The 16391-nt window shown below is 42.3% G+C and overlaps 1 protein-coding gene across 1 annotated transcript in view; it reads left to right on the top strand.

The window, feature by feature from the left end:
• Nucleotides 1-16391, top strand: part of cacna1aa (calcium channel, voltage-dependent, P/Q type, alpha 1A subunit, a) — an 89775-nt gene that overhangs the window by 69904 nt on the left and 3480 nt on the right. Inside the window, exons 35-45 of the mRNA XM_085352311.1 lie at nt 729-794; nt 1103-1200; nt 1315-1465; nt 1963-2090; nt 3237-3333; nt 7344-7449; nt 7997-8104; nt 10415-10515; nt 12114-12229; nt 12332-12464; nt 13892-14005. Of these exons, the coding sequence (XP_085208437.1) occupies nt 729-794; nt 1103-1200; nt 1315-1465; nt 1963-2090; nt 3237-3333; nt 7344-7449; nt 7997-8104; nt 10415-10515; nt 12114-12229; nt 12332-12464; nt 13892-14005 (1218 nt within the window). The remainder of the gene's footprint in view (nt 1-728; nt 795-1102; nt 1201-1314; nt 1466-1962; nt 2091-3236; nt 3334-7343; nt 7450-7996; nt 8105-10414; nt 10516-12113; nt 12230-12331; nt 12465-13891; nt 14006-16391) is intronic.

Here is a 16391-nt window from a genome sequence, read left to right as displayed (position 1 = left end):
CCCCCCGTGTGGTTCTGGGATCTTTGCTCACAGTTCTCATGTTCATTTTGACCCCACGGGATGAGATCTTGCGTGGAGCCCCAGATCGAGGGAGATTATCAGTGGTCTTGTATGTCTTCCATTTTCTGATGATTGCTCCCACAGTTGATTTTTTCACACCAAGCTGCTTGCCTATTGTAGATTCACTCTTCCCAGTCTGGTGCAGGTCTACAATACTTTTCCTGGTGTCCTTCGAAAGCTCTTTGGTCTTGGCCATGGCGGAGTTTGGAGTCTGACTGTTTGAGGCTGTGGACAGGTGTCTTTTATACAGATGATGAGTTCAAACAGGTGCCATTCATACAGGTAACGAGTGGGGGACAGAAAAGCTTTTTACAGAAGACGTTACAGGTCTGTGAGAGCCAGAGATTTTCCTTGTTTGAGGTGACCAAATACTTATTTTCCACCCTGATTTACGAATAAATTCTTTACAAATCCTACCATGTGGATTCATGGATTTTTTTTTCACATTCTGTCTCTCACAGTTGAAGTGTACCTCTGGTGCAAATTACTGACCTCTGTCATCATTTTAAGTGGGGGAACTTGCACAATCGGTGGCTGACTAAATACTTTTTTGCCCCACTGTATTAATTGTGAGATATTCCACCAGGTGATAGATAGATAGATAGATAGATAGATAGATGGATGCAGGATCTAGCTTATTAGTTAACATTTATTGTGTCTCTTTTCAGGCACTGCCTTATGTTTGCCTCCTCATTGCCATGCTGTTTTTCATCTACGCCATCATTGGGATGCAGGTGGGTGAGAACCTCAACCTAAAACTTGCTCCAGTGCTGCTGGGATGCATTAAATATATTTTATAGTATAACTATAATGACGAGGAGTGCAGCATACTAAATGATAGTGAAAAGAGTGATCATATTTGGAGTATAATAGCAAGAGAAGGAACATTACAAAAATGTCAAAATGGGATTTATGTCTTAGTTTCAGATTGTTACTTATAATCTTTGTTCCTGTATGTTTTTGTGGCAAAAAAGACTAAATGTTCAGCGATCAACAACCATCGTCTAGTTTTCACTTTTAACAGTATCATTGTGTTTGACAGCTGTTTGGGAATATTGCAATTGAAGAAGTTGGAGACAGTGCCATCAACCAACATAACAACTTCAGGACCTTTGTAGAGGCTCTTATGCTTCTCTTTAGGTGCTTTTATATGTAACTCTGTAAACCTATAATATACATTTCCATGCATGCCCCAGTCTCTCTTGAGGTCATTCAATTCTGGATAGGTAAAATAATCTTTTTGTATGTTTGAAGGAGTGCAACGGGTGAGGCATGGCACGAGATCATGTTGGCGTGTCTTGGGGGTAAGGACTGTGACCTCAAGTCAGGGAATGTAGATCCAGATTGTGGCAGCCAGTTTGCCTACCTCTACTTTGTGTCGTTCATCTTCTTCTGTTCATTCTTGGTGAGCCCCCGGGTTATCCCAGTTACTGATCGACATAACATAATATAACATTACATGACACAACACAGTGCAATGCAATGTCACACAGCATGACAAAACACATTATAACATACACATAACTAGGGATGGCATAACACGACAGCACAACATAAGATGACTTGACAAAACTTAACATAACATCATGTGACCGATCATAACATCGTAACATAATGTATCACGATATAGTATATCATAACGTAACATGAAATACCACATTGTAACCTGACATATCGTAAAATTGCATGACATAACTTGGTATAACGTAATATGACATAACAAGACTAACAATAACATAAAATTGTCCATCTTTTAGTTAAAGCTGATTAAGTAAATTAGCATTTCACGTCACAGCTATTAAACCAGTGATTTTGTGAAATCAGTGGCTGTTTGTAACTTTTTTTGTAACTTTTCTGTTTGTATGTGTGTCGCTGTGTGTGTTTGTGTGCATGCATGCGTAGATGCTGAATCTGTTTGTAGCTGTTATCATGGACAACTTTGAGTACCTGACTAGAGATTCATCCATACTAGGACCTCACCATTTGGATGAGTATGTCAGGATATGGGCGGAGTATGACCCTGCTGCCTGGTGAGTTATATAACGCCTATACTCAGGTGTAAAGAGGCACAAGCACAAGGAACAGATCTGTTTACACATGTAGTACTTGCACATATATTCATAAAATTATACTTTTAAGAGTTTGTACATACAACAACAAAGACACTATTTAAAACCTGATATTTAGACACCTTTAATGCATCTTTTTCTCTATATTTTAATAAGCTTGCCCACACAGAGAGACGCAAGAAGTTAAAGCGGCTACTTCTCCTTAATTTTGAGATTTTCTTTTCTTTTTTTGGTGTGAAGACTTTTTTTTAAAGTGATACAGTGAACAAGAGAATTGAACACATACAAGCATCGGCTTTTTAAAACATTAATTTACTAAAGAAATAGCTGCAAGGGGGCTGTAACGGATCTGAGTATAACCTCATCAGACATCTGGTTATCTCTCTCACACCGTACAACCCCTCCCACTCTGTCCTCGCCTTTATTGTAAACTCCCTTCACCCCTTCCTAACACTCTCCCTCTTCTGGAATCGGTATACTGTCAAAAACTTAACACGGCAACGTCTACACTCGAAACTGAAGCTTCCGTGTAGTCCAAATGTATATTGTAGACATGCTAAGTTTCATGGTATCTGTATTCCAGTGCCTGTGTTTTTCCCTCATGCCTTCCTATAGAATGCACTACTATAAATAGAAAATACAAATAATATGGTGTGCAATAAATATGCTGTGCACCATTTCTATTGTACAGTTGTGTTAGGATTGCCTTTCTTGAGACTAACATGCTATTTTTTAACCTCTAAGGAAACCAAGTAATAAACAAAGAAGAAGAAGAGAATACAATAAGAAGGCACTGTTTAGGACAACTTTAAACAGAATGTGCCATTCAGTTATGTTTCTGCTATTTCTGTATCTGCATGTAGAGTTTGTATAAGTGCATTCAAGTGATGTCGTAAGAGTCAGTTTTTACAGTTCTTCTATATTGTAAAGTATTTCCAGATACTGTGTTCTTGTCAATCTTGTATTCTTCCTCCCAATGTCCCCTCTTCTTTCTTGATGTGTGTGCCTGTGTGTGTGCGCGTGCATGTGTTTTTCTTGTGTGTGTGTGTGTGTGTGTGTGTGTGTGTGTGTGCGCGTGTTTGTTAACTCCCTGTATTCTTCTTGCAGCGGGCGCATACATTATAAGGACATGTACAGTTTATTACGAGTTATCGACCCGCCTCTTGGCTTAGGCAAGAAATGCCCCCATAGGGTGGCCTGCAAGGTTTGACTTCCATTCAAACAAAACTTCTTAAATCACTCTTGCTAGCCACAGCATCCAGGAATGGAGTGAATGCCGCTTTGTTTTCTTCTTCATTTCAACTTTACAACTTTGTTTCCACCATTATCGACTTGCATTCTGAACTGCCGAGAGAATGTGCGGGACAATGCAGACACCCAGAGAAGCATGCGAAATGCATTAACCGAAATAGGGAGGGGTAATTCACATCAAGGCGTTTTATCATGTTGGAAAAAATAATCTTTTTTTTTTTTTTTAATATATGAGCATTTTTTTTCCTTTTGCTTGCTGTGGAGACATGGCTATAATGTAGCAAGCTACGGTCGCCCACTGTAGTGTTGCATTGTTCTTGGTTGTTGGGGGGTTGGGGGAACGACAGAAACTGCATTGACACTTCTTCCCTCACTCCTTCCTCTTCCTTTTCCTCTCCTGTCTGAGCAGGAGCAGCTTGGCGCCCGCTGTCAGGCTCTGCCTGTTCTGTTCTTGCACAGAATTATCTTCTGATACTACAAGAGGATATTTATTCCTTAAATTCTTCCTCTTGCTCGCCTCCCTATCCACTGTCATTTACCCTGTTCTCTGATATGACAACCTGTTAGAGAGTACTGTTACTCAAAGAGAAGCCACACAGCCAAAACAGTCTCTCCAAATCCTCCCAATAACCTTGTCTCTCTGTTGTTTTTTTTAAAACATTGTTTCAGTCATCTCTCTCTCTCTCTCTTGCTTTCTGTCTATCTTTCTCTAAAATCTTTTCTGCTACTCTTTCACTCTCTCTCCATTGTATTTCTCCTTCTTGGAATATCTGCATCTCTCTCTTTCTTGTTAACGGGGTGGTGGCATGGCTGATGATGCAGTGGCAGGATCAGTTGCAGGGAAATGTATGACATGCTGAGGCACATGAGTCCTCCACTAGGCCTCGGGAAGAGGTGTCCAGCTCGGGTGGCCTACAAGGTCAGAAAGGCCCCCATCTTCACCCAAGTCTTCTATGGGTGATGTGGGTTTTTTGGGGGGGAAGGCTATCTAGAACAATGATTTAAATTATCAACGTGGTGTAAACTTTTAGTGTCATTGTTTCTTTGGTTCTGTTCCTGTTTCTTTTTGTGGAAAGTGGGGGTGGGCTGGTCGGTGTTGTGACGTTGTGTGGTGATGTGGGACTTGTGGGTGGAGGTAGCAGGATGGTTAGGTTGACGGGTTTAGATAAGGGGTCTGTATCCACAGGAGGGGATGACAAAGAGGGACCTTCTCAGCTCATTTGCACCGTGTACAGCTCACATACACAAAAGCACAAAAGGCACACACCTCACGATTAGTAGTGTCCTCGTTTAACTGTATAGATCAATGCTGTATGAAGACATTAAGACACCTATTAAGCAGATAAACGTGTCACACATGTAGGCACCCTTCAATACATACACTTACACAGAAGCATGCGTGTGCAGCAGGGCTTGGAAGGTCCATTAGACTTATGTCCTCTGACTCGTTCCATCCTGTGGATGAGGTAGACGCATACACAGAAACACACAGAAATAGGTCATATCAACCTACACAGATATTTTCTGTTACTTCTCATGGTAGAGAGAGCAGAAGGGCTTGTGTCAGTGATGTGTTTTCCTCAGAGAGCCTTTGGTTGCCATACAGAAGCAGTTCTTTTTCTGTCACCCTTCATGTAGCAGCTCCAAGCCCCCAAGCAGCCTTTTCTATCTGCAAGTCCAATCTTCTCTTTGTCCTTTGGTTCTGTCGTCAATGCAGTTCTATTCTGTTTCCAGCCCCCCCCCCCCCCCCCCCCCATTATCTCTGCATATTGCTCCCTTCTCCACACATGTACACTCCCTCACTTTCCCCCCTGCATGGCCAGTCCCCACCAACACCACCGCATCACTCCTGCACATGCCCTATTTGTCAAGTACAATACAGGTACAATGGATATCATGCAAACCGTTAGATTAAGAATATACTAAACATTAATAACACATTTACATTACATGCTACACGTGATCAGGTTAAAAAAAATCTTTTTCAGATTACTGTTAGCCTGAGGAGGCAGCAAGCCACACAATCTGTAGGCACAGACGATCACTCCATTGCTTTCTCCACCTCCCACTTCTCTTCCAGTAGAGCTGGGGCAAATAGTGCAGAGATTTTACATGATTTAAAGCTGCATGTGATTAAACACGTTTATCCGATTACATAAAAGAAGTCAAGATTGCTGACGTTGTGATCTGATACAATGTGCTATTTGACCCAAGCTTTTTAACTCTCTACTTTTCTGTTTTTTAATTGAACATTTTATGTTTAACACCCGCCATCATCCAACTTGGGCCTATAAACTTTCAAACTATGAGCCTCCTTCCTGAAATGTAAAAGTAAAAATACCAAAATGTATCCTGGTAGGTGTGCTTAGCATTCTATAATGCTTTTTATGCATGGTTGAGCATCTTTGTCTTCTCTGATAAATATTACTAGATCCAAATTTATTTAGCATAAGTCTCAATTTGCTTTCCAGGCGAATCTAAATCTTAACTAGGACCTTCCATCCAGTCCACCTAATAGCTATCCTTTTAGTGTCGCTGCTTTTAACCTTTGATCTATTCTCTCCTGAAGAGAGACAGCATGGCTTTTCAGGCAGGACTGCTTGCTTTATTTTTTTTCCCTTTACAGACACAGCCAACTAAGTATGGCAGTGATTCCTTTTCTTTTTTTACATTACATTGTTTTGACTTTTATTTTTCTATTTTCGGTCACTTTTTCTCTTTATGTGCTCCAGCTCATAACCTATTGATTTTTCTTTCTCTATCATCTCTTTCCCTTAAGCTTTCCCTTTCAGTTCTTATTATATCTGTTTTCTGGCAGAAGAAATATTTCGCTTCACCTCATATTTCCTACACACGCCTGGATTATGTTCACCTGAAAAATCATTACGCGTCTTAGCACCAGAACAACGCTTCCATGGTGGGCTTTTTTTTTTGTTTTTGTTGTTGTTGTTGTTTTTTTTCCTCTTTTTCCACAGAACGCTGCTCTCTCTCACCTATTAACCCTTCGAGTCTATACCCATTTGTTCACACATTTGACATCAGAAAATGTCAGCGTAGCCTCATTGTCTACTATTTTTCTTAATGCCTCCGATAACAGCCACATTAAAGCAACTCACAAACTCATTTTAATGTCGCCAACAGAGGATGCTTTCTGTGTACAGCTGCACAGCTGCTTGTCCTGTGAGGCATATTGTGCCTGCATTGCATGCTGCATGGGGGTGGAACGCGCAAGAAGGATTTGGGGGGAAAGACGGATTAAAGGAGAGGCATATTTTTGGAATGTGGGGACGGGGGAGATGCATGGTGCGCTGCATGTCTTGGATGTCGCCGGGTTGTTGTCTTTTGTCACCAAACATGCATGAACATCACTCTGTTAGTTGATGTAAATCGTATTATTCGTGTGTGTTTGTTACTAACCAACAAGACCCGCAAAGGATAAAACCAATAAACAAAAACCACAGTGTTCCTCTTTCTTAGACCAGTCCCTCGGTTGGCTTATTGGTTTATCATCTGGTCTCTGTTGTTTTCACTGTGAACCTCCAAAGCACTAGGGGGAGCTCTGGATAATAGTAACTGCTGCTCAGCCTGTTCCTGGACAGTTATGAAGCAAATAAGAATGTGATTCTGAAAAAAGTCTCCACTAATCAATTTGTGACTTAGATGTTTAAAAATGAACAAGAATTTGGGCATTACTACGACTCTCTTGTCACTTCAGCACTCATAATCACATATGCGCCTAATTTGACACTTAAGTCTGAGCCACTATAGGCTGACAGACAAAGTCAGGGCCTGCTGCAGATGCTATGCACAGCTCCTTCAACTTCCGAACCCACCCCCTCTTCCCTTCTACCCACTCTCCTTCCCTGCTACAAGCTCAGAGCCCTTCCCCCTTTTCACCTGGAGGTTCTACATGCACCCCACCTTCTCCTCAATGTTCTTACTGCCTGACTGGCTTCCTCGCAGAGATTGCTCCGTATGGATCTGCCCGTGGCTGATGACAACACGGTCCACTTCAACTCCACTCTCATGGCCTTGATCCGCACAGCGCTGGACATAAAGATTGCCAAGGGTACGGACAATTTGACTTTCACTTGTCACATTTTCACATGCTTTCTTCTTCCTTCTCTCTTAACCCCAACATCCTCAAAGCAGAATTGTCTTTTCTGTGCTGAACCAGAAACTTCGAACTCTTCTTGATGCTCAATCCTCTATACAGCAACTGATGTGTTGTTATTTCCAAGGCTTTAGATTCTATATGTAGAACTTTTCTAGATTTAGCGTGAGGCTGAAGGTGAGACTGAATGTAGCTCACAAAGTTGATTGCTTGTGTTTCACTTCAGTTGTGAGCTTATATTAATTACATGACTAATAAAAGGAACCTTTTTTTTTCTGTTTGTCTGTTTCCATGTTTGTATGTCTTTTCCCCCTTTTCCTTTCAATCTGAATGGCTATAAACAATGTGTGTAATTTTGTGTGTATGGGTAAACTTTCTTAATGTGCATTTTTCTGTGTTTTGTGTTCATTTGTGTTCTCATACTTGGGCATGGATGTCCATACATGTGTGTGTGTATCTGCATGTGTGTGCATGCTTCTGTTTTTTTAATGAATATGTCTAGGTGGTATCGACAAACACCAGATGGATGCAGAGCTAAGGAAAGAGATGATGGCAATCTGGCCCAACCTCTCCCAGAAGCATCTGGATTTGCTGGTGACACCACACAAGTGTAAGTGACCAGAGTTTGGGTAAACCACAGCAGTGCCATTTTCTGCTACCACCTAATGCTCCACCATTGTTCCTCTCCATGCCCCCTGAGGTCTGCTTCTCCAAACCAGTCTTTTTCCAGTGCTGCACCCTCTGAATTAGCTTTCACATCTGTCTCACACATCAGTACTCAGATTGTGTGAAAATGATCATGAAAAAACAGAAGCACAGAAACAAGCTGCATGGTAGACACAAAACAGCTCCACACACCCACGCAATAGTGCAGTATCTTGAAGTGGAGATCAATAAAACTGACTGAGACTGAACTACACAAGGACAACAGCTCTTGACTGAAAAAACCCTTTCTCCATCATCACTGAATATATCAAAAATGTCCAATGGGTGGCAGTGCAATAATACAGTCTCCTGCAATTCCAATCCATTACACTCCTCCCCTAATCCCCAATTATCCAAAACAAGGAGAAAAAAAACTTCATTAAATAAACTACAACACTGGTTCAAAGATTCAGTCTTTCAGGTGGTATTCGTACTTGTTAAAGGCAGTGCTCTGCTTGTTGTTTCTCTGTAGAAACTGGAGTCTGTTAACTGCTACATACCCTCAGAAGTAACCTGAGCTTACTGGGATGAATTTTGGTTGATTGTTGCAGACCACTTCTTCTGGTTATCCATAAGAAGCTAAAAATTATGGAAATGTGAAATACCCACTTGAATCATGGGGAAGTCATGCTTGCCCATCATATTGCCACAGGGGCTGGCCGCTTCTATCACAGCAGCGGAGCCTCAGCCTGTCATTTCCTGGCATGTGCTGCAGTTCTTTACCACCACCCCTTTCCAGATGGAGCCACCACAACTAGCTTCTCGCAAATGCTTTCATGTGGCAGATGGCCACATGTTCGCGATGTAGGCCATTCAGCGTATTTGCTCTTTGAACTGTAGGAGCTATGACCGTCACTTCCTAGAAGACCCATCTTTGAACCACACACAGCCCAGTTGGATGTCTATAAGAATGTCTCGAGTGCGTCATCGTGTACGTGATTTGGCCATCTGTTCTAAGACCTTCGTGAGTGAGACAAAAAAAGTAATATTCTTCTTCTTTACCCGTATCACTGCTTCCCATCTAAAGAAATGTATCTGCATTTTCATTTCCTGATGACTTTCAATAATACTCTGTCATGGTTAAATACTGTAAGTATGGATACCCAATGCTGCTTTTTCAATGCAGCCAGAGTGGGGATGGCTGGCTCTGTGCCCGGGAATTGCCAAGAGTGCTCTCTAATCATTAATGAGGGTAAACTTCCTCCTGTAATAATATTTATGAAACTTCTTTCCTTCGGAGAATGACAGAGTGTACTTTCTTATGCATTTGGGCGTATTTCCTCTCTGACTCACTCATGACGTAAATTCAGCTGACTTTTCCTCACGTCCCTCCATCAAATGAATAATGACAGTAACAGACCCTGATGATTTATTTCGGGCTAGCTGCAGCGACTTCCTGCTATGATTGTGAACTACTGCTGTGTTGCTTTTTGGCATTTTTAATGCTGCCTCACACTTAAAGGGCTTTCTTTGCATGCTACAATACAGTACATGGAAAAATTCTGCATGCGTTGGCCATAATAGGTCAGCAGCCCAAGAGAAAAAAAAGGTAGTTGTGAACTTTTGCTAGTTCAGGGTTACAAGACTGAAGCTACCATCTGTGTCCAACAGGTGGCGGTAAAGTATTCATTTGCAATCACAAAATTACAAAATGAATACTGCATTTTTTTCCCTCCTTAAACTCACAAACGCAAGAGTCACCATTCCTTAACATTCACACTTCTACCCATTTCTGTGCCTGAGATCAGAGGGTGTCCTACTATAGATAAACCTTCTACAGATGTCTTTTCACTCCGTGGCAGGCAGCTTTATAGACTAGGGGCAAATCTCTCTTTTTACCATTAGTTATATTGAGGAAAGTATAAATCAGTAGTTGCTCTCATTCTGTGATGCCTTGATGTGCACAGATTGTATCTCTTTTTAAACAATTTTATTCATTTTACTGGAGACCACAGTTTGTTTAATATTACACACTAAACACGAGCCATATATCAGAAGGAGATTGTTCAGTTACAGCATTGTACTTGTGACACATAGAAGTGTTTTTTAGAGTTAACTGAAGTTTTTAATCAGCCTGGCAGTGAAAAGACAATTTTCTCGTATGTTCATGTATGCAAGTGCTTCCTGTGCGCTTGCCTCACACCTCTCTACCATTCCTCATGCTCAAAGACCAAAGAGCCTGATCCTGCAGGGTAACTTGTCATTCTCTCTGCAGCGACCGACCTGACAGTGGGGAAAATCTATGCCGCCATGATGATCATGGAGTACTACCGGCAGAGCAAGATCAAACGTTCCCAGGCTCTTCGTGATGAGCAGGTACTGCCTGTCTCCAGTGAAGTAACACTCTACCTGCATCCGATCCTTTAAAATTAAAGGCAGACTGACGTGCTGAAACCGAGGCCACAGGTCTGTAACTTCATCTATACAAGCCCGGACTGTGACAGCATTCGTTCAGATTAGGGAAGCGTGTCCATTCAATTACCTATAAAGGCAAACGCAATAACTTCACAAAGGTAATGCTCAGAAACAATGCTGCCACCTTCTGGGCAAAGTTTGTTACACTAGCACTGAAATTCTTGAGGAAAAAAAAAACATTTTCCTCATACAGAATGTAGCAGGTTATTTTTTTCACATTAAGCTAAAATGTTGTCACAATCCCAAATGTGCCCATGCCTGAACCTGATGGGAATCTTCACAATGGCTTCTTTAGCTGAGCTTGTGTCTTTCCTATATCAACTGCTTGTAACAATACACTACCTTCTAACTCCCTGTTACCCATGCTTGTCACCTTGGAAAGGTATAGACCTCCCTCACAAGATGATATGTTATCAATGCTGAAATTATGTGATTCCTAACATTATTATTCAGCCGTAATATAAAGGTCTGCTTGCACTTAATATTGTCATTGCACGTGTTATGTATTATGAGATACTTCTCATGATGTTCCCGAAACATCAGCAAGCCACTGCCTTCTTTATTATTTCTGATCCTCATTATTTTCTCCTGCCTTCAGTCCTTTGCAATGTTCCACATCCACACACAGACGCATTTCTCACACAATTGTTTTTATACATACTTTTTATCACACAGTCTGCGGTGTGACTTTACTAGAGCCTCAGATCTCAGCTACCATATTATCTAGAAATGCAAAGAGAGATCTATGCAGTGTTTCATTATAGAAAACGCAGCTAGGCCAGACCGGATCACACAAGTTTTAGATGTGCTTTACTTGTTGGGGTTCACATTGTGTTTATTCCTTGCAAACTAATTGGGATGCTTGCTACAGTATTTTCACATAAGTAAACTGAAAAACAAAAGAAAAATAATAAAATAATTTAACAACTAAATAAAATTTTAGATTTAAGTGGTCATTAGTGGACATTAGGCAGTTGTAACAAATGTAGCAATTCTTATTTGACACGTGCCATCGTGTACTTTACCTGCCTGCTACCGGCTTCTTGCTGTGTTTCTTTGCTACAATGTCCTCTATCATTTTAGAATAGGATCTTTTTTTTTTAATTGTCCTGCAAATGTTTTTTTCTTCTCTTTTTACATACCCACCCCCACCCATTAAATTTCAGCCTGTTAATGCATCAGATGACAACCATAATGTGATAGTTTGCTGTATGAAGCTCTGGATGCAGTGGTTGAATCCCGCTTCCTCACTGATCGTCATTTTGCTTTGATCCCAGAATGACATCTGAGTCTGCTCATCTCTCTCCTTCTGCTAGCTGCTGGGCATTCGTTGCTCTTGCATTCATCCCTCTTCCATTCTCCCGTTTGCCCGGTCTCGCTTCAACCGGCAGCCCCCTCTCTCTATCCCCTCTCTTCATGCTCTGCCCTTGTTCCCCCTCCCCATTTCCCTGTCAGTCTGCCTGATAGCTGGCGACGGCCATGTTGTATATCTCACACAGAATCGAACGCCATTACTATTTCAGCGCGTGGAGCCACCTACCCCCTCCCAGGATGGGGGTCCGGGACTTAACAATGCCCTGCCTCCTCCTGAGATGACAGACACCACCAACAGCCTGTGAGTTGGACACTTCTGGATTATTTTCACTTTACAGGAACAGGTTTGCTGAAGAAAGACATACCCTTTACTTGTAAATATGAGTTTGTGTGTGTGTCACAGGCCGGTGGAGGGAGGTGTCCCGGAAAGCCAGTCGTGGGTGACGGCTCGCGCTCAGGAAATGTCTCAGAAGGTTGGCAGCTGGAGCCCTGAGGGACACCCTGTGGATGGCCTGGGAAGCATGACCAACTCTCAGGTAAAAGCGCACACACACACACACACACACACACACACACACACTGGAAATGGCACAATAAGCTGGCCAGAGACCACACAGATAATAGTTTGTGCCGTGTTACTTGATGTAGCTCCCAATTGCAACTGAGGACAATTACGTGGTAAAATCTTCACTGTTCAAGTTTGTAATTCCGTATCCAGGCTCAGCAGTGACCTGCTCATTTGTAACACCTGATTTTTATAGAGGATTAGATCAAATCAGGGCAGCTGATAAGTTTATTTAGTTTTTTCCCAGTATGTTCATTGTTAGGAATACTCTCCCATTCTTATGGTGTCGTAAGTTCAGAGCTCAGACTGCATCACCGTTACTGCACTGTTGCCTTTATCATTTTACTGAAGTTGTTACACTTATTTCCTGCAGTTCCTCTTTTTTGGATTCTTCAGATATCACTAACATTGAACATTTCTTTGATTAGCTCCATCTCTCAAACCTGTCTCTACACACAAGTCTTTTTATTTTATTTTATTTCTTTAAAATCTCACTGAATTGTTCAGTGGCTATATATCTCTGCATCTCATTTGACTCAGACTGGTTCATGTCTCTGTTTTCATGCCGTTAAACATGTCTGCTTGTAGACCTCGTGCGGGGGGAGGGTGGGGGTCTGGCAGGTACATGCATCTGTCAGCCCTCTTATTGTAGCCACCTGTCCACAATCAGCAGAGCTCTAAAGGAACGACTAAACTCAGCAGCCAGAGAGACAACCTGGTATTCTTTGATTATCAGTTCAGATTTAACTAAAATGCGATTTACTCCAAACAAAATCGAATTTTGCAAATTTGCTACATAAAATTTGCATGTTTCTGATTTAAAAAAAACCCCAACATACTGGATTTTTGATAACTGCAGTGCAGCTGACCCACCAGTGCAGTTTCAGTTTTACATAACCTCATTTAGTGCCCACAATGTACCAGGACCTGCACCTGGCTAACATTATCTTCTGATCAGATTTCTTTTTTTCTTTCTTTTTTTCCCCTCATGCCTCTTTTTGGCTGCACGTGGTTTTTTCCTCCCAGAAATCCACTCCTGCCGTGACTCACAACCTCCTCCATCTGGCATTGAGTGCCACTAAACAAAAAGGGAAACAACAAATCACCTTCTGCTCGCATTTGTTGCAACTCAAGTGACAGCAGCATGCAAACACAAAATTGGATTTTGGTTGGAGTATTTTCTAAAGACCAAAACACACAATTTCCTTTTTTCTGTTTGATTTAAAAATGAAAACAACAATTAAAGACCAAATTATCCAACTGACATGATTTTCCTCTGGGACCTTCAGCTTTCTGCTCTCTTTGGATAACCTTTCCACCTTACCCCCCTCTCCTCCTCCCTATTAGTTTTCATGGCAGCCAATCACACCACCTCCTGCTCTCCTGCTCTGTTTACAGACGGTAGAGATGAGAGAGATGGGGCAGGATGGTTACTCGGATACTGAGCACTTTCCACCAATGGAAGGCCACGGCAGGGCCGCTTCCATGCCCCGCCTCCCAGGCGACAACCAAGTGAGCAGCATTCTCACCTTTCCACTGTCCGTTGTCCTCATTGTGTCCGCTCCTTATCTCCTTTTGTTTGGAACAATGACATTCACAAAGGTCTGACTCGTTGCTTATGGATTTCTTGCTGCGGCCTCTTGAATCCAGAGTGGAGAACGTTTGGGACGAGGTTGCGAACGACAAACTTTTACAATCACTGGTTACATTTTGCACTGGGTGACGTGGTTGCAACCATGATGTCCGCTAGCATATCATGACAATATTTCAGGGTAAAACATGTAAATGTTTTGCTGACATGTTGACCTCCAGGCTTGGGTTCACAAGGACCACAGCAAGGCAAAGTCAGACCTTTCATTCCTTTCTTTTTCTTTTCTCCCGACTGTTTTGCTTTTCTCTTCCCCTTATCTCTCTTTCACCTGCATGGAGGTGTTTTCGGAAATGCGGTTGCCTTGTTTTCCATCCCACACCCTCATCCATGTTAAACTGTTTCATATCTCGGTGAGTGCTCTGGTTGTCATTCACACACGACACATTTATAAACCACACACAGACATGCGCAGTTCTCTACCCCCACACCCACCCCACATTATTTCTTCTTCTTTTGTCAGGACCGTGATTTATTTATCTTTTTTTTTCTCGATTTGCTAAACTGTCTCTTCCTTCCTAGCAGAGGTTTTCCAAGTGCCGAACCGGGCTTCCCCCCCTTTATTAGCAGGACTGGTTCTAGTATGATGTTGAGTGTTACAGATGTGTGCGTGTTTGTGTGTTCTGGAGCTTGTTTTTATATGTGTTTTTCGCTGATTATCATCATTGATGTTGTGACCGTGTTTCTGTTGATTGAGCACTTTCATGGTGATCTTGTCTGTATAACACTCTCGTGGCACCAATCACCCCCAGTATTTGTGGTAAGTGTATCTCTTCCACCCTCGCTGCTGCTTCGGTGTCTAATCGGACCTTCTTTCTCTGTCCCTCCTTTTCTCTTTCTCTCTCTTTCATCTCTCCACTCTGGCACCCCATCCTCTTTTTGGGTTGAACCTCAATCTAACGCTTTTAAACTTGTACTCCTCTTCACCCTTCCTCTTTGATCACTGCATATCACACCATCCCTGTCTCCCTTCCTTCTCTCCCTCTCCCCATCACTTCTCCTCCTTGTTTTGTGTTTGCGCCACATCCATACATTTGGTGTATTTGTGGCATTGTTTGTGTGTGTGTGTGTGTGTGTGTGTGTCTTCTCTGTGCTCATACAGCAGCGGAGGAAAGGGAAGCAACGTGGCAGTAACCTCAGTGTATGTACCCTGTCTTCTCTGTCTTCTCCCTCCTCCCCTTTCTCTTTATTCAAGTCCCCTTCTCAAACATGTCTTTGTGTTGTGTGTTTTTAAGCAGGGGTTTTCTTAAGATGTATTAAAGCAACCATTTTTAGCATGAACTCATATGCAAGTCCAGTTTCCAAACCAATCCTACTGACCCTTAACTACTTCACTCGTGCACTTAATGCAGAAAGTTTGGATTCGGGCTGAACTCTGCTTGTCCCTTCTCATCATTTACGGTCATATGACTGTCTCCGGGTCTTCTGTATCTCTGTCTCTCTTTACTCAGCTGCTGCTCCTGGTGCTTCGTTGTCTCATGTCCTCATGCCTGTGTGCTTATCTTTGTGTTGTTGCTGTTAACAGTCTCCATTATGAGTCTCCATTCACGACTACCTACCTGCATGCTAGAACTTAGATCTTTTTGTTTGAGTGAGTGTATGCTTGCGTGAATGTATGTGGTGCGTGGTTAGAGTGTCAGAAACAAGGAGGGATATGGACATACGTGCATATGAATGGATATGTTTATAGGATTCTCAGTGCTACTTCTGTGAGGCCAGTTAATCTGCCAACCCATCTTCTGTAATTTAATCTGTGACAATTCACAATGTCTACAAAACTTGCTCAGCTCAGCTGCAAAAAGGATTTAGCACTGAAGTAACCTGATATGATTTTCATGCCCAGGTCATCAACTTGTGGCACCATAGGCGCTGTCCTGCTGTCCTGTCCTGCCTCAGGTCACGAGGCATCGGCACTGCAGAGGAATGTCGTTAGCAGACTCAGGACATCCCCTATGTACATGCATGGTTGCAGGGAAGCACGCTGAGACAGAGCAGAAACAGAAGAGTTTTGTGCAGCCTGGAATGCGCCATGTTCGAGGGCATTAATGAGTGGTGAAAATGGAGAAGTGCTGAATTGACCCTTCTGTCCCCTTTTTTTCTTTAACATTACAAGTTACAGAAGCATGGAAGGCATGGTCGCTTGCCATCATCTCTTTCCCTGTGCTTCCTTTTGAATTTTTTTTTTAATCTTCTGTATCAGGGGTCGGCATCTGAGCCCTGCACCAGGTTTGAATGTTAATACAACACTGC

The sequence above is a fragment of the Diplotaxodon limnothrissa genome, linkage group LG4, assembly GCF_057381915.1.
Source record: "Diplotaxodon limnothrissa isolate DT_005_m linkage group LG4, D_limnothrissa_male_GT1.1, whole genome shotgun sequence".
In the NCBI taxonomy this organism is placed as follows: Eukaryota; Metazoa; Chordata; class Actinopteri; order Cichliformes; family Cichlidae; genus Diplotaxodon; species Diplotaxodon limnothrissa.
The sequence above is the reverse complement of the archived record's forward strand: the minus strand, read 5'-3'. Positions and strand labels throughout refer to the sequence as shown.